An 18,583-nucleotide genomic window follows, 5' to 3' on the forward strand; every position below is an offset into this window, starting at 1 on the left:
TGAAAATGACTCATATTTTCCTGGGTTTTTTTTGTCTATTGATCATTCCTTGGTGCACGTCAGTACACTGTTCCCTATACCATGTAGTCTAAATTTTAGTTAATGATCTCTTGTATGGGCACCATGTCAACTAATATGCCCTTATCTATTCTACTAGTTACAGCCTCATGGATCGCAACTAGATTTGCTGCCTGTCATTTGCTGTTCACTGCAGGTGCCCCACTTGTTTTTGGTAACTGTTAATTTTCATTTGGGCTGTCCAAATGTAAAATCATTCTCAACAATCAGAGGGAGTCTCGCATGCTTTAAAGAGCATATAGAAGATGTTAAGGTCCTTAGCAAAGTGCAGATGTGGCAAGTGAAACATCGAGGGAGCAATGAGGAGAAGGTGATTCAAGGACCAAAAGTTGTGGAATGGGTGTTATTTCAGTGTGACTGAAAATATGTGTAGATAAAAAAAATTAAATTTGTTTCTTGTGAGTGTACCATCAGCAGTAATTTGGTTTGTAGATCTAACACGCCTACAAAAATGTCGTGCATCACTACACTCAATTCCCTGCTTCTATGTTCCTTATTGAGCTGGAAACAAGGAAGTCTCCCCTAATAGAATGCTATCCTCCTTTTTGTATTACTATCCAATTCCATACTGAAGCAGTTGCATTTTCAGTTACCAATAAGAGAATTGGGTTTATTATCACAAACGTTGTGAAATTTGTTGTTTTGCAGCAGCAGCAGAGTGCAAGACATAGAACTTATTAAGTCACAAAATTGTGCAAAAGATGCATAGTGAGGTAGTGTTTATAGACCAGTCAGAAATCTGATGGTGAGGGGAAGAAGCCGTTCTTAAAATGTTGAGCGTGGGTCTTCAGCTTTCTGTACAGGTTTCCCCCACTCTCCGAAGGTAGAGCATTCCTATGAAATGGTTCGTAAGCCGGAATGTTGTAAAGTGAAGAAGCATTTACCATTTATTAATATGGAAAAAATTTTTGAGCGTTCCCAGGCCCAAAAAATAACCTGCAGAATTATGCCAAATAATACATAAAACCTAAAATAACAGTAACATATAGTAAAACCAGGAATTATATGATAAATACACAGCCTATATAAAGTAGAAATACTTTTCTGCAGTACTGTCTAGCGCAGCGAAAATCTTGCGGAAGCGCTCTCGGCAGAAACTCTCTCTCCAGTAACCTTTCAGCCATGAAGCTGCCAAATCATACCAAATAACACATAAAAATACACAGCCTATATAAAGTAGAAATAATGTATGTACAGTGTAGTATTGCTTACCGGAATTGGGAAGACTCCAATAAATTGCAGTTTCGTCACAGTTAAACACTTGCTTATACAAATAAGCACCTGACGCAATCGGCAATCGCCTCTGATCTGGGCTGACATGTACTTGCCAGGCGGCACCTGATTAATTAGCTTGTGTATTTCAGCTTTTTTCTTAAAGATGTGCTGCGTGCATATGACTACTGCTGCACTACTTCGCGGCCTGGAGGTTGGGGACCACTGCTTAAACTATGAAGCCGCCCTCGCCTCAGAAACCGATCAAACCACCCATGACTACCTTTAAATTCCACTTTCACAACAGTTTCATCACCATCGCCCAGTGCTTTCTGTTTCAGCTTATTAAAAAGACTGACTGATTTCTCCTTAAGTACAAGAAAACTTAACGGAACAGCACACTTTGTACACCCATCAATCCACTCAAGCAATAGACTTTCTATTCTATCCATTATTGGATGCCGACTAAGAGAGACCATTTTGCTACGAGCAGAAGCAATAGTAACATCGGCAGCTTTCAAAATTCTTTCTCTCTGCGTATAACTAGTGTGAATGGTGGACTGAGGCAAGTTCAACGTGCAGACAATATCCTTACTTCATTCACCACGATCAAAATACTTAATTGTGTCTAGTTTACGCTAAGTGTAACACCCTTACGAGCTCTTTTAGGCTTTTCCGATACCTTAGAACTCATCTTGCTAACGGATGCACAAAATAAATGGAGATAAAGCACGTATTTAAGCAATGCCAGCTAGAATGCAGTTCCGGGGGAGGAGCTTGGCTGTTTGGGCGCATGCTGCCTTTTTTCGTAACAGTGAAAACACATATTAGCGAAAACAGGTAACTAATGTAGGTCTTTCGTAACAGCAAGGTGTCGTAAAGTGAACGTTCAGAAAACGGAGGCCACCTGTACCTCCTTCCCCCATAGTAGCAACATGAAGTATGCATGACCCAGATGTGGGGGTGGGTCTTTAAAGATGGGTGCCACTTAAAGATGGTCCTTAAGGGCGGGTAGGGTTGTGTCCATAGCTGAGTCTACAACCCTCTGCAGCCTCTTGTAATCCTGTACGTTGGAGGCTCCATACCAGGCTATGATGCAACCAGTTAGAATGCTCTCCTCCATACATCTATAGAAAGTTGCAAGTGTCTGTGATGACATGTCACATCCCCACAAACTCCTAACAAAGTAAAGCTGCTGAGGCACCTTCTTCATGATTGTATCAATGTGTTTGGCACAGGATAGTTCCTCTGGTGGCAAGGAACTTAGAGCTGATCATCTATTTGACTGCTGAACCTTCAGTGAGAACTTGTGTGCGTTCTCCCGACTTCCCCCACCTTTTCCCAAATCTGCATACAAATTTGCTCAAATTTTTACTGTTTGATAGAAAACATGTAATGTTTTGTAATATGTAATGTTTCCTCTAATTCTGTATGAATATATTCTTATGATTGCTTAACTATAAGGTTCTTTCAAGTTGTGAACTAGTGGCATCCCTGCGACATTGGACTCTCACCAATATGCTTACCGACAGAACCACTCTGACAGGTGCTATAGCATCTGTCATGCACCTGGCCCTGACACAGCTAAAAGGACAAGGACACTTTTATCAAAATGCTGTTTCTGGATTTCAGTTCGGCAAATCAACAGTATTGTCCCACAGACCCTGGTAAACAAGCTCCTACTGCTTGGTCTAAAGGCACCACTGTGCAACTGGGTGTTGGACTTCCTAACCAGCAGACCCCAGATAAGTCACGATGCACTACAGCTTCTCCCTCCCCATCATCCCTAACGCGGGTGACCCCCATTGCTGTATACTCTGCTCACATATGACTGCAGGGCCAAGCACCTGAGCAATCACATTGTCAAGTTTGCGATGACGCACCGGTGGGCTCATCACCAACAATCATCAGACGGCCTATAGAGAGGAGGTGGAAGAGCTTGAGGCTCGGTGCCTCGCAAATAACCTTTTCTCTAATGTCGAGAAGACAAAGGAGATGGTTATTAACTTCAGGAGAGCTCTCACCATCCATACCTCCCTTTACATTGGCAGCACAGCAGTGGAAACTGCAAGCAGTTTTCAAACACCTGGGAGTGCACATTTCGCACAATATCTCATGGTCCCAGAAACCAACTGATGCTGTCAAGAAAACTCACCAATGTCTTTACTTTCTGAGGAGGCTTAAGGGAGCTGGACTTTGCACATCCATGCTCATGTCATTCTACAGATGCACAGTAGAGAGCATCATAACAAGTTACATCACTGCACTGTGCTGGACACGGAAGGCACTACCTGACCTGTACTGAAAACTGCCCAGCGCATCACTGGCACCAGCCCACCCACCATCAAGGGCACATAGATTAGATTATGAGAACACTCAGTCCTCTTTTATTGTCATTTAGAAATGCATATAAGCATTAAGAAATGATATAATGTTCCTCCAGAGTGATATCACAGAAAACAGGACAAACCAAAGACTAACACTGACAGAACCACATAATTATAACATATAGTTACGGCAGTGCAAAACAATACCATAATTTGATGAAGAGCAGACCATGGGCACGGTAAAAAAGAAGTCTCAAAGTCCCGAGTCGATCGATTCCCGAGTCCCCGATAGCAGGTGGCAAAAGGGGGAAACTCCCTGCCATAAACCTCTAAGGCACCGACAACTGCCGATGCCTTGGAAGCAGCTGACCACAGCCGACACCGAGTCTGTCCATCCAAAAACTTCGAGCCTCCAACCAGCCCCTCTGATACAGCCTCCTGAGTGCCATCCTCTGCCGAGCGCCTTCGACCTAGCCCCGGCCGCTGAAACAAGCAAAGCTGAGGATTCGGGGACTTCTGCTCCAGAGATTCCGGTTACCACACAGTAGCAGCGGCAGCGAGGCGGGCATTTCAGAAGTTTCTCCAGATGTTCCTCCATACTCTCACATCTCTCTCCATCCAATCAGAATTGTGCATGGTCCCCTACTTGACAGATTATAGATATCATTCACCGGAGAGGCCGCATGTGCTGCATCGCATCACTATCTTCTCCGCCTCCTGATATGTATAGAAAGGGCCAGTAACAGGAAGGATGTCCACACACCCTACTCATGGACTGTTTGTCCCACTTCCATTAGGGAAGAGGCTACATAGTATCTACGCCAGGACCACCTGGTTCAGAAACAGTTACTTTCCCTTCCTTCAGTTAGTCCTGACAAAGGGTCTCGGCCTGAAACGTCGACTGCACCTCTTCCTATAGATGCTGCTTGGCCTGCTGCGTTCACCAGCAACTTTGATGTATGTTACTTTCCCTAAGCACCACTTTGCTCACCTGCCCCCCCATTTCCCTTTTATGTCATTGTTTGCGTCATTTTAACACTTTTCTGCATTTCAACTCAATAAGAAATAGGAGCAGAATTAGGCCTTTTGGCCCGTCGAGTATGCTCCGTCATTCGAAAATTGGCTGATCCTTTTTTTCCCCCCTCCTCAGCCCCACTGTCTGGCCTTTCCCCTGTAACCTTTGATGCCGTGCCCAATCAAGAACCTATCAAGCTCTGCCTTAAATCTACCCAAAGACTAGCCTCCACAGCTGCTTGTGGTAATAAATTCCACAAATTCATTACCTTCTGTCTGAATAAATGTTTCGGCATTTCTGTTTTAAATGGACACCACTCTGTCCTGAGGCTGTGCTCCCTTGTCCTACACTCCCCCACCATGGGGAAACATCCTTTCTACATCTGCCATGTCTAGGCCTTTCAACATTTGGAAGGTTTCATTGAGATCCCTCTCTCATCCTTCTAAATTTCAGGGAGTACGGACCCAGAGCTATCAAACATTCCTTGTATGGTAACCCTTTCATCTCCAGAATCATCCTTGTGAACCTTCACTGAACCCGTTCCAATGCCAGCACATCTTTCCTAAGATCAGGAGCCCAAAACTATTCACAGTACTCAAGGTGAGGCCTCACCAGTGCCTTATAAATCCTCAGCATCACATCCCTGTTCTTCTATTCAAGACCTCTTGAAATGAATGCTAACATTGCATCTGCCTTCCTCACCACCGACTCTACCTGCAAGTTAACGTTTAGATTGTTCTGCACAAGGACTCCCAAGTCCCTTTACATTTCAGACTTTTGCATTTTTCTCCCTATTTGGAAAACAGTCTACTCATTTAGTTCATCTACCAAAGTGCATGGCCATGCATTTTCCAACATTGTATTTCATTTGCCACTTTCTTGCCCATTCTCCTAATCTGTCTAAGTCCTTCTGCAGTCTACCTGTTTCCTCAACTTTAACACTACCTGCCCCTCCACCAATTTTCGTATCATCTGCAAACTTGGCAACAAAGCCATCTATTCCATCATCTAAATAATTGATAATTTGGAATTTAAAAAAAGCAGACGCAACACTGACCCCTGCAGAACACCACTAGTCACTGGCAGCCAACCAGGAAAAGATGCTTTTATTCCTACTAGCTGCCTCCTACCAATCAGCCAATGCTCTAACCATGCCAGTAACTTTCCTGTGATACCATGAACTCTTAACTTGGTAAGCAGCCTCATGTGTGGCATCTTGTCAAAGGCCTTCTGAAAGTCCAAGTATACAACATCCACTACATCCACTTTATCTATCCTACTTGTAATCTCCTCAAATAATTCCAACAGGTTCGCTGAGCAAGATTTTCCCTTAAGGAAACGATGCTGACTTTGTCCTATCTTGTCCTGTCACCAAGTACTCCATAATCTCATCCTGAACAATTGACTCCAGCATCTTCTCAACCACTGAGGTCAGGCTAACTGGTCAATAATTTCCTTTCTGCTGCCTTCCTCCTTCCTTAAAAAGCATGCATGCAATGACAATAAGTAAATCAAAGTGATAGATTTGTACCTGCACTGTACATCTCTGTAACTGTAACACTTTGTTGTGTTCTGTCATTGTTTACCTCAGTGCACTAATGTGATGAAAAGATCTTTTTGGCATGCAAAACAAACTTTTTTTTACTGTACCTTGGTACATGTGACAATGATAAACCAACTTTGTATTTTACAAAATAGCAATGACAAGTTTTTGATTTTTTTTACTACAATGTTTGGATATTTTTGTTCTTTTTTTCAGTTAAATTTCCTCTTGCTGTTTTTTTTCTCTCACTCATTTTTATTTTCCATGACCAGAGAAATTCATAGTTCTGGCAGTTGAAACACTTTCCATTTTCTTGCATTCCTTTCCAAGTGCCTAGCTAGTTCTTCACATAGTGCTTGTCTCGGATTTAGAGCCAGTTATAAATAAACTCTTGCCTAAGTAACCAAAAAAAAATGTCTAACTTTCATGGTAGTGGTCCTGTAGTTAGGTTTCTAACAATTGGCACACTGTCAATTGTGTTCTTTCACAATTTTAACTTATTAAATCATTCAGATATTCGCCCTGTGACTATATATCTTGTTACTAGTCCTATTTGTATGATCACATTTCCACAAGCGTTTTTCAAAGGTGAATGGTAGTTTGTAATGTTACTTGGTTAAATATTGATTAGTAGTATTTTATCCAATACCATTGAATATACTGTATTCTGCTTTAACATTAAATTCCACATTTCACTTTGATGTTTGCATTATATATTGTCCTGTTTACATACAAAGACATGCACTGTAACTACTCACTTGTCACTAAGTTCCCACAACCTCTTCAAACTGCTTTCTGAAAATTTCCATCTGCTGTTTTTCCTTGAAAATAATAATCTCCCAATGAGTTTAATGAAATAATTTCAAAATTCAAAAAAAGAGTTGGTGCATAAACTTCAAATGCTCTACTGTAATGAAAACTCTGTATTCAAAACAAACTGGGTGAAATTGAAGTGTCCATTTCATGCTTCTTTACAGACATCGGCCGATAAGCCTTAAAAGTCTAGTTGCGGCAGAATAAAGGGAACTGGTTTAGAATAGTTAGTATTTCTGATATTTACATTTTCAAAATAGAAATCCAATGAATTTAATCACATTTTTTTAGTAAAGAACAATTTGATTCTAAGAGTTTGCATTTGTCAAATATTCCAATCTCTGAGATATGAGGGGATGAAATTGTAGTTTCCTCTTCAATGCTAAATTAATTATTCTAAAAACATTTTGAAATCAAACATCATCTTTGAGCATGGCTGGTAAGAACAGGTGGGAATGAGAAGCAATTTGTTGAGATTAAGAACATTTTGCCAAAAGATATGTAATTATAGAGGAAAACAAGAAAAGCCTTCAAACTTGCTGTTGTCATAGTCTGGTCCGTGAAGTCCATATTCCGGTTCACGGTCCGGTCCATTGACCCTTGCTCCAGGTTTTCCTATCTACCCCATTTCTGTCTTGTTGAGCTCTGATTGAGTCAGCTGATGCTAGTTGGGGCTGGCTGCATAAATGCCACCAGAGACCAGGACGTGGCCGCTGGATTGTTCTTGTCCTTACCCCTTGTATCCCTTCCCCTGCCTTCTATTTCTTCGCCTGAAGCCCTGCCTTGTCTTGCTGTTAACTCTCGCTTCGCCTGAAGTTCTTGTCTTGCCTTGCTTTGCCTGTAGCCTTGCCTTGTCTTGCTGTCTGGTGCTGGAGTCACCCTTTACCTATCTCCCTTCCTGTCCCTTGCCTCCGCCCAGGTAAGCCAGGCCGTCCTGCCATTACCTGGGGTTCGTCCTGTCCCTTGCCTCTGTCGGGTGGTGATCCGCGCCCTGCCCAGGTGATCCGCACCCTACCCAGGAGGAGCCAAGCCTCGCCTCAAGTCTCAAGTCTCCTGCCTCCTGCCGTCTCCAACCTCAAGTCTCCTGCCTCCAGCCTCCAGTCTCGCCTCGCCTCTTGCCTAGCCTCTAGACTGAAGACTCCAGCCTCCTGCCTAGCCCCGAGCCTGAAGACTCCAGCCTCTAGTCTCTTGCCAAACCAAGCCAAGTCTCTAGCCTCAAGCTTCAAGCCTGTAGAGTTCTGCCTCGTCCTGCCTGCCAGCCAAGCCTCGTCCTTGCCTAGTTCTGTGGTCCGAGTCAGAGGCAAGACCCAGGTACTGGGTCCTTGTCCAGTCTCTGACTCAGAGTCCAAGCTCGGGCTCCTAGCTCTCTTGTTCAGTCCTGTTCCTGGTTTTCCTGTCCATGTCCTTGCCATCGCCCTGTATCCTAGTCCTGTCCCTGGTACTTCAGTGTCTGTGTCTTGCACTTGGGTCCGTTCCCAGCCCTGCCCGTATGTCCCGTTTTTATCTGGTATCCAGTTAAAGCCTCTTTAATATAGAACCTTCCACTTTTACATCAATTTTCAGTTTTCACTGAATTTCTGGATTTGTTTTATTAGTGACATTTGTGGTCTCCAGCTTTTGAGATCCTTGTAAGTGGAAATGCCTGATCTGCACCAGAAAACTCCATCAACTTTAGAGACAATTATGAGTTCACTTCTTAGCTATTGTTTGGAGAAGAGAAACTTGACTGTTAGTTATATTTTGTGTCTTGGCATATCATCCTGACATTCTTTGGCATCTTCTTTAATATCTCCAGATACTGTCATGTGCCATGTATTCCAGAACCTGGTGAAGCCCAACCAAGGTTCTATGAAAACACAAAGCAATTTCTCAGTTCTTTAGTCCTATCCCACTTGACATAAAGCTAGTGGTCTTTACTCCATGAATGTTACTGAAAATAGTTATTTTCTTCAACATACTGTAAAATTAGGCTTTTAGTTGCCTGTTTCAAATCTTCAGATCATCATTGAAATTTCCCATTCACTACTAACTTATTCATTCTATATTATGGAGATTGTGTTCGGTAAGTTACAAGGAATCAGCTAGAAATATGTTCAACATCTCGTGACTAATAGATCTTTGTGATGGTGTTTACCATTAAAGATTCTAGTATTCATTCATGTTTTCAGTGAAAGCTGCCCATATAAATTTAACACTGAAAATTTACTCCTTTAACTTTTACGGCACGTCAATATTGTTTTGTTTTTGCAATGGAATTTTAGCATCTTGTGAGATTCTTCTTGTTATTTAATGTAGGTTAATATTGAGTAAACTTTGCTATCCCCTGTTCTGCACAGTTGTATATTATGTATCCACAAAAAATACAGCAAGGTCATGGTATTATTGGTAATGAGATGCGAGATACTATTTCGTTAACCTGTAATAGAAAAGAAGACATAAAATGGAAGAGCAAAACTTGAGGTTGTAAGAGGCAGGATAAAAATGCTACAATAAAAGTTACCGAGTCAAATGTGGGATCCAATATCTGATTTTGAAAGAACTTTGCTATTTCTGGGTTATCCCAGAGAGGCTTATTTTCTCGACCCATTCTAAACCACAGACTCCTGTGTTAACTTTCAAACAGCACATTTAGGTTTATTTGAAAGAACTCTTAACATTGCTGGCAAGTAATTGTTCTGTGCTTTGTTACATCAGCACTAATGTAAAATAACTGCACTTATAAGTTACATACATCAAAGTTGCTGGTGAACGCAGCAGGCCAAGCAGCATCTATAGGAAGAGGCACAGTCGACGTTTCAGGCCGAGACCCTTCGTCTCGGCCTGATACGTCGACTGCGCCTCTTCCTATAGATGCTGCTTGGCCTGCTGCGTTCACCAGCAACTTTGATGTATGTTGCTTGAATTTCCAGCATCTGCAGAATTCCTGTTGTTTACGTTGCACTTATAAGTTATTGGAAATGGGAAGGAAAAACGGCTGCCTCAAAATGCTAATCAAAATAGAAGCTAAATCACAGCTCTGTGGGAGAGAAAATTACATGCTCTGGGTCCGGCTTAATATTATCCCCATGAACAGAAATGCATACGACCTCTTTGGAATTTTGATGACCAAACATTAAAATTTCCAATGTCAACAAGCTGCTTAGCTTCTGGTTAAAATGGACAAATAAACTTAATTTGTGTTTGATTTGAAGCAATGTTTGATGAATAAAAATATCTTGTGTCTTCATGATATTGTATACAAAGAATCAACAAGTTCAGTATACAGGTAACTATGGATAATAAATCAAGGCAAATTAGTAGGATATAGAGTAAGGCTAGTTGTCAGGAAACCTTAAGAGAATAGAAGGGTCCTTGTGGAGGAGAAGAGAGGGATACAGATGAAAGACTATATGATGCTGAGAGAATGGATTTGTCTGTGACAAAAACGTACTTGATATTGGCTTGTAATATGTTTTCTCCAATAGCTTGTGTGGGAACATAACGGTTTAAGATGGCGCTGGTGAAGCACAGCGACAACTTGCTGGTAGCAAACAAAGCTATCAATTACTGTATTAATCACACTTTTTCTCTGATACAATCACAGCAATCAATAGTCTGTAACATCCCTTTCTGGGTTGAGCTTTTCAAAAAGTAAGACCTGGCAATTTTGCAGTGTGAACTGAAGTCTCGAAGCTGCAGGACAGTTGTGGTGCACTGTGGCATGTACGGGCTGAGTCGAGGCAGTGGAGCCCGGACCTGAGAGTGGGGATTGAACCAATATTTGGCCATTGCTGGAGCAAACTTGGAGGCAATTTGATGCGAGGCAGAGTTGAGGTGTTGGGGCTGGGCCCAAGAACATATCAAAATGGCAAGGTTGATGTCTTCCGAGAGCAAGGAGCAACCCAAGGTTTGGAGGACCAGCTTGAAAAGGTCAGGGTGTCGGGGCCAGAGTTGAGAGATACACTCAGCTCACTGCTCTGCAAAGTTTACTTATCTCTGTGCTGAATTGAGGCTGTGGCTTGCAATTAATGGGCTTCTGAATCAGCTACAGTGATGGCTGGCTTCGTGGCTGTGGACTCGCTTTTGTGAACATCAGTTCTGAATGTTATTTGCTTACTTTTATTGGTGGCAGGATTTTTTTCTACACATTGGGTGATTGACAGTTTTTTAAATATATTTCTTTGTTTTATGGCTGCCTGTAAGGAGACAAATCTCATGGTTGTATACATCGATAATAAATGTACTTTGAACTAACAACAGAAAATGGTGTAAACACTCAATAGACCAAGCAGCATATGTGAAAAGAGACATAAACTCTAAGTTCCAGGCCTGAAACCCCTGTCAGAACTGGGTGACAGAGAGCAGTTTTCCTTTTTTTAAAATTACTAGCTCTGTTGTAGTGTCCTAGAACTGATGCTGCTTGATTCTTGCATTTACAGTTTTTTTTAAAGATTTCCAACATCAGGTTTTTTGTTAAATTTTCATCTTTATTGTTTTGGAGCATGACTGATGCTTCTCAGTCCTGTGACAGATTGGCCACATGTATATTTGGCAACACCCATTCCATAGATCTTTATCTGAGAGTGTCATGTTCACTTACACTCTACTGGCACTTCCTCTTTGCTGTGAAAGGCAGCTGCATTCCGGTATATCAATCCTAATTGCTGTCACCATGATGAGCTGAGAGGAAAGCTGCCAATCACTCCATTCCAGTGATACGAAATCCACAAGATATTTTAAATGTATTTAGTGATCCAGTTATTTTTTTCCCTTGAGTTGTTTCTTACTACTACAGATGTGTAGAACTCTAGTAGCCACTATAAAAGTTGTTCTTTGGTACTGTAGATGAGCTGCTTTAACAAGAGGTTTATTATTATAAAACTAATACTGTCCTAGCTTAAGCATAACATTTAAGATATTTTGCACCTACCTATAAAGTGCATTTCTGTAAAGCCAAATAAAATGTTAGTTTTACTTGGTTACATCAATTCAACATAAGAATTATTTTTTGTGGTGATGCATTTTGGCAAATATTTACTTTAAATAATCAACAAAATCCTTTGGTGAAATCAGTTTGTTTAAAACATTGGAAATATTTGATTATACAACTTTGTTATTCCACAGAGCACCTGCATTGAATGAAGAGCACATGGTAAAAGGCAATTTTCTTCAAATCACTTTTAGCATCAGCAGCTGCTGTTGTCTTGTTGGTCATGAACAAAACCCTAATCAAACCGAAGTGTTGACTTGAAATTAAAGTACTTGCATAGCTTAATGATTTTCGCACCATGGATAATTATCTAAATATTGATGTCATTTTTGCCACTTGTATATATTGAGAATAGAAGAAACACAAGGGTGATTATGAGGTAATAATTAATTAAGAAATTTTGATACCTTCTTGAACCGTGAATGACTCTTAAGTATTTCTATCATCTGAGTTTACAGAATGGTACATAGGTTAGAAAATCATATTATTTTAAAGTCATCTTCAAAGTAATAATACCTGTTTTCTTTTGCTACATATGCAATTATTTACTGTTCTGTGGGATAGTACATAATGCAATATATGGGGAAAATAATAAAATATTTGAATTGGCTAAAGTGATGTATATTCTGGTCAGCCTTAGATGAAAACATAAATTGTAGAAATTGATCACCCTGATGGATGCAGTTTTAAATTTGGCATCTATAGAATGGATGGTAGGGTGCAAAAGACTTGATCAAAATTATGATATATTGTACAACATCCAAAGCCAGTAACTGATCAGCTCCATCAGGCTCCTTGTCGGAGGGATAACATCTGTATATAGTTTATGTTTGAAGCTCTTTTGGATCATATGGAATTCTGATTTTTTTAAAATGCCATTTCATAAATTTCTCTATAAAGTTTGTGTCTGTTTTCAAGTCTGTGCTAAACTTTAAGGGGATTTATGAATATTAGAATACTTTGTGCTTATTAATTTTTAAAAAACAATATGTCCATGATCTGAACTTCAGACCTCATTGTATTAACTATTCATTTCTCAAGCCGCCTTAATTTAGACCTGACATATTTTGTTTTCACAGTTGGTTTCAGTTTTGTAAATTTCTTTTGATCTGGCATCCTATTGATGAATGAATTCAGATTTTCCTCATCTTTTACGTGGAAAATATTTTTGGGTTTCACTCTGACTTGGCCCGCTCTAATTTCAAAATTATGCTGCCTTGTACTAGTCTTGTCTCCTAACCTTTCCCTTTCAATATTACCCTCCTCCTTCATTGTTCCTCATTATCTTTCTCAACTCTTAAAACTTTTGAGGAGATTGTTAATGTCATTCTTTGCAAAAGTTTTAGATGGTCATTGACCCTTGCAGAATTCATCAGCTTGCATATCAAGTAAGTTAAGGGCCAAAGAAGGAAATTGAGTGATATCCACAGAATCTTTTACTCCATAATATACCCCACATAAATATGATTTGACCGTTCTCTTTTCATGTAGAATATTCCGAGGGGGAGCTTGGAAAAGTAAATGTTTGTGGATTAACTCTATAGTCAACCTTAGCTTGTTCTGTTATTACTGATTCATCTTGCCCAAAGTGCAGCTCTGTTAAAATATTCTTTTTCATAAAATTATAACCTGGATGAATTATTCAAGATGTTTCTTTGAATCAGGAATTATATATATTGAAAAATTGCTTGTAACAGAAAATATGGTCAGTTCAATGAAGCTCTAATGGCCCTGCTCTACCTTGGAGAATTCTTAATAATTGGTTACTACCAATCTCCATATGGGAAATTCATTTTTTCCCTGTTTGGCTTCACATTATGGAAATAAAAAAAATGTAAATGCTGGAAATCTGACCTGTAAAAAAAAAAATTGCAATAGGTCAAGCAGCATCTGTGGAATGAGAAACTGTTAATACCTGAAGTCTGGGACCCTTTGTCAAAACAGACAGGAAAAAACAATTGGTTTTTCAGGAGGAAAGTAAATGGTGGAGGGATGGTACAACACATGGGGCACCTCTAATACGGTGAGTTAACTTGGCCAAAGGAGAGCAGTTAACAGCATTAGATTAGATTATGAGGACACTCAGTCCTCGTTTATTGTCATTTAGACATGCATGCATTAAAAAATGATACAATGTTCCTCCAGAATGATATCACAAAAAAAGGACAAACCAAGACTAAAACTGACAAAATCATATAATTATAACATATAGTTACAACAATGCAAAGCAATACCGTAATTTAATAAAGAGCAGACCATGGGGACGGTAAAAACAAGTCTCAAAGTCCCCGATCGACTCATAATCTCACGCAGATGGTAGAAGGGAGAAACTCTCCCTGCCATGAACTTCCAAGTGCCGACAACTTGCCGATGCATTGGAAGCAGCCGACCGCAGCCGACTCTGAGTCTGTCCGAAAACTTCGAGCCTCTGACCAGCCCCTCCAATACAGCCTCTCCGTGCACCATCCTCTGCTGAGCCCTTTGACCCCCACCCCGGCCACTGAGCAACAAGCAAAGCCGAGGACTCGGGGCCTTCTCCGGAGATTCCGGATCACACAGTAGCAGCAGCAGCGAAGCGGGCATTTCAGAAGTTTCTCCAGATGTTCCTCCGTGCTCTCACGTCCGTCTCCATCAAATCAGAATTGTGCACGGTCCCCTACTTGACAAATAACAGACGTCACCACCGGAGTGGCCGCTGCCAGCTGCATCGCGCCGCCATCTTCTCCTCTCCTTTAGTTGTAAACGGCAGGTTACATGAATAAAATAAGTTAATTTAAAAAAGCACAAGGCATGTTCTGGGATGGAGAGAAATACTGAAAGGGGGTGGGAGTGAAGGGGAATGTGTCTGGTCTAGTAGGATCTTGTTGGAACTGGCAAACATCGCAAAGGGTAATTCATTGGTTCCTCGGGCTGATTGAGTTGAAGATCAGGACTTGACTGACTAAATAATAATAAATAATAAATACTTCTAAGAAAGTAGAGGCATTATCATACCTTTTTTGTAATGGCACTTACTGTCCCAGGACAAATGCTCTGAAATGATAATGCCAAGGAATTTAAAGTTGCTGACCCTCTCCACTCTGATCCCCCAATGAGGACTGACTCATGGACCTCGGGTTTCCTCCTCCTGCACTCAATAATCAGCTCTTTGGTCGTGCTGACATTGAGTGAGAGTATATTGTTCTGGCACCGTTCAGCCAGATTTTCAATTTGCTGATTCGTCACCACCTTTGGTTTGGTCAACAATAGCCAGCAAACTTAAATATGGTATTAGAGCTGTGCTCACAGTTGTAAGTGTAAAGTGAGTAGAGCAAGAGGCTAAGCACACAGCTTTGAGGTGTACCTCTGCTGATGGTGATTGTGGAGATGTTAGTGCCAATCCGAACTGACTGGGGTCTGCAAGTAGGGAAATTGAGAATCCAGTTGCAACAGGAGGTATTGAGGCCTAGGTCTTGAAGCTTATTGATTAGTTTTGAGGGCATGATAGTATTGAATGCAGAATGTAGTCAGTGAAGAACGCTCTTCTACATGCATTTTCACTGTTCAAATATCTCTAGCATAATCATATCTTTCCTATAGTTCAGTGGTTAGAATGGCACACAGGTGTGGTATCACCAGCATCCTGTGCAATAGTAACATGATGTTCTGACTCTTATACTCAGTGCCTAGACCGACAAAGCCAAGTGTGGCAAATGCCTTCTTTACTAGACTGTCCACCTGTAATACCATTTTCAGGGACCTGTGTATTTTTGCCCTTGCACAATAGGTCCGTCTGGGGTACAACCTTCGGGGCCCTGACATTTATTGTGTAAGTCTTGCCTTGGTTTTACTTTCCAAAATGTAGCACTTTGCATTTGTCTGAGTTAAGTTCCATCTGTCATACTTTGACCTAATTTCTCAGTTGATATATTCTAGATGCTATTGCAATCTTCTCCAATGAACTTCACTGTCCATTATACCACTAAATTTGGTATCATCTGCAAACTTGCCTTGCAAATTCTCATCCAGATTATTAATATGATTGACAGTTCCTCTGGCACCTTGCTGGTCACAGGCCTCTAAACAGAAAAGCAACCCTTCTCTACCACCCTCTGACTTACACCAGCAAGATAATTTTGTATCCACTTAACTAACTCATCCTGGATCCTATGTGATCTAATCTTCCAGACTAGCCTACCATGATGACTTTGTCAAAGACTTTGCTAAACTTTTGGGATTCCTTCTTCGTTCTAACATACAGGTTCTTGTTTAACCCTTATAAAATGTTATTGGAGGGGAGATTTTCTAATTTTTCATGGGTGTTTTATTTAATATATATTTTTCTGGATGGTAAATTAATAAATTTGGTTAGAGATTGATAATTTTTGGTTTTAATTATTTTAATTTAAAACTATGTGTGGGTAGTTCCTTCCAGTATAAAAAAATAACATTATTTATTTTTTTTAATACAGCTGAAATTTGAGACATGAACATTGAGAAGCTGTAAGTATGACATCAGCACCAGAAGACAATTATATAAATCAACAGAAATACTTTGGAATTGGAGGAGTGCATGGTGACCTTCATATGTCAGCTGCAGTTTCAAATTCAGCCATGACTTTTGATGGCTCTCAAAATTTGAGCAATCTTCTCAAAGCTAACTCTGCCAACTCCCGGTGGAAACCAGTGGAAGGCAGCATAACCTGTTCCCAGAATCAGAAGGATGGTGAAGACGATGATGATGTTGTTTTCATTGAACCTTCCTTATCTACAAATTGTAGTACAACCTCACAAGTAAATAAAAGCAATGTCTCACTCACAGTGTTTCAAAATCCAGAATCTATAGGAAGTGAAATAAATCCATCACTGCCACCAATAGGAAAAGATTTTGTGTCTTCAGTGGAACCTATCATAATTGATGATGAAGAAGAAGGAAACCCTGACCTAGGGAAAGTGGGCAATGTTAGCACAACTGGAAGATGTGATGAAAGAAATGGATTTGGAGAACCCACTGAACTTGATTTTTCATCATCCGACTTGGGCGGTCAAAAAGTTGGTTTACGTGGTATTGATGTCCAATATGTTGATAATCAGAGTTTATTTTGTACTTCAAATCTGGAGAATAACAATTCAAATTGGGATGGTAGAACAGGAATAAAAGAAGTTAATTTGAATGAATGCCATTCCTTGCATACAACTTTGCTTTCAAATCCCAGGAGAGAGAATACTTTGTCAACAAATGGTGGCGAAGCATTAAATCGTGGTATAAGTACTGAGCCTGACTCTGAGATACAGATAACCTGTGTCACAACTTTGGATGCCAGTTCAAAGCCAGTCATGAATGAACCACCGACACAGCGTTCTGGGGGAATGGATTTAGATTTAATGATTTGCAATGTAACATCCCTTCAAGATCAGAAATTTGAAGGGGTTAATGAAGGAGTTCAGAAACAAGTTTTTCAAACTGGCGTGGGAGCTTCTAACTCGGATAGTATAGAAGGTGCTGGAGATGGATTTCATAACGGAGAATCTGTTCTTTTGACACCGCAACACAAACTTGGTAAGTACTTTGTAAAATAATGTGGGTTCCCAGATGAACAACTGAAATACTTGAATCATGAATTGTTAAAGATCCCTTTCAGCAGTTATAACTGGGCTTAATACACAATTGAAGTTCCTTCAAAGGTAGAACCAAATGGAATATTCATAACAAGCAAGATGAGAGAATTGTGGTTGATTGCATTTACATGGGGCTTTTGGAGTTAAATGTTTCAGAAGATGGAAAATGAGGAGGGTAGATGGAAATTGATGATGGTTAGGAAAAGTCAAATGTTCCCAGTAGATGACAAAAATGCACCTTCATTATCATTTTGTGCTGTGTAGTATGAAGTGGGTGTTCATGGACCCATGACTGTGGTTGTTCTTCATAAATCTTTCTACAGAAGTAGTTTGCCATTGCCACCTTCTGGACAGTGTCTTTGCAAGATAGGTGACCCCAGCTGTTATCAATACTCTTCAGAGACTGTCTACTTAGCATCAATGGTAGCATAACCAGGGCTTGCAATATGCACCAGCTGCTCATAGGACCATCCACCACCTGCTCCCATGGGTTCACATGACCCTGATATGGGGGGGGGGGAGTGCTAAGCAGGTGCTACACCTTGCCCAATGGCAATCTGTAGGCGAGCAGAGGGAGAGAGTGCCTTATGCTTCCTTTGGTAGAGATGTATCCCCACCCTGCCATTCACACAAATGTACCAGATGGTTGTTATTTTTTGGGAGTTGCATCCTGAATGTTGATTTATAAGGGATGATAGATGATAAATATTGAACACATTATGTGGAATATAGGCTAGGAGAAAAACATCTTGAGTGTTTAATAGGGCATTGTAAAGGGCGAAGGGGTGAACAAATCAAATGCTCTTAAGTTTCTGGCAAATCACTTGATGTTGAAGGACAGACACAAAATGCTGGAGGAACTCAGCAGATCAGACGGCATCTGTGGAGGGGAATGAGCAGTTGGCGTTTCAGGCTGAGGTCCTTCATCAGGACTAGAAAGGAAGGGTGAAGAGGCCTGAATAAGAAGGTGGTGGTGTCAATCTGCCTCTCTACCAGAGGCCTTTAGGTTCAGGCCCAGGGAGTAACTG

General features: G+C 40.7%; 1 protein-coding gene across 7 annotated transcripts in view; it reads left to right on the forward strand.

The window, feature by feature from the left end:
* The window catches only part of zmym2 (zinc finger, MYM-type 2), a 147,457-nt gene that overhangs the window by 4,907 nt on the left and 123,967 nt on the right, over positions 1-18,583 (forward strand). For 4 of the 7 annotated variants that reach the window (XM_063054160.1, XM_063054166.1, XM_063054165.1 and 1 more), the window contains exon 2: positions 16,409-17,496. In XM_063054160.1, coding sequence (XP_062910230.1) covers positions 16,446-17,496 — 1,051 coding nt within the window. In that variant the 5' untranslated portion in view covers positions 16,409-16,445. Of the gene's footprint in view, positions 1-12,091; positions 12,337-15,723; positions 15,766-16,408; positions 17,497-18,583 lie in introns of those variants that run through there. The other 3 variants (XM_063054162.1, XM_063054161.1, XM_063054163.1) reach the window with 3 other exon arrangements.

This window comes from Mobula hypostoma, chromosome 7 (assembly GCF_963921235.1).
Source record: "Mobula hypostoma chromosome 7, sMobHyp1.1, whole genome shotgun sequence".
Classification (NCBI taxonomy): domain Eukaryota; kingdom Metazoa; phylum Chordata; class Chondrichthyes; order Myliobatiformes; family Myliobatidae; genus Mobula; species Mobula hypostoma.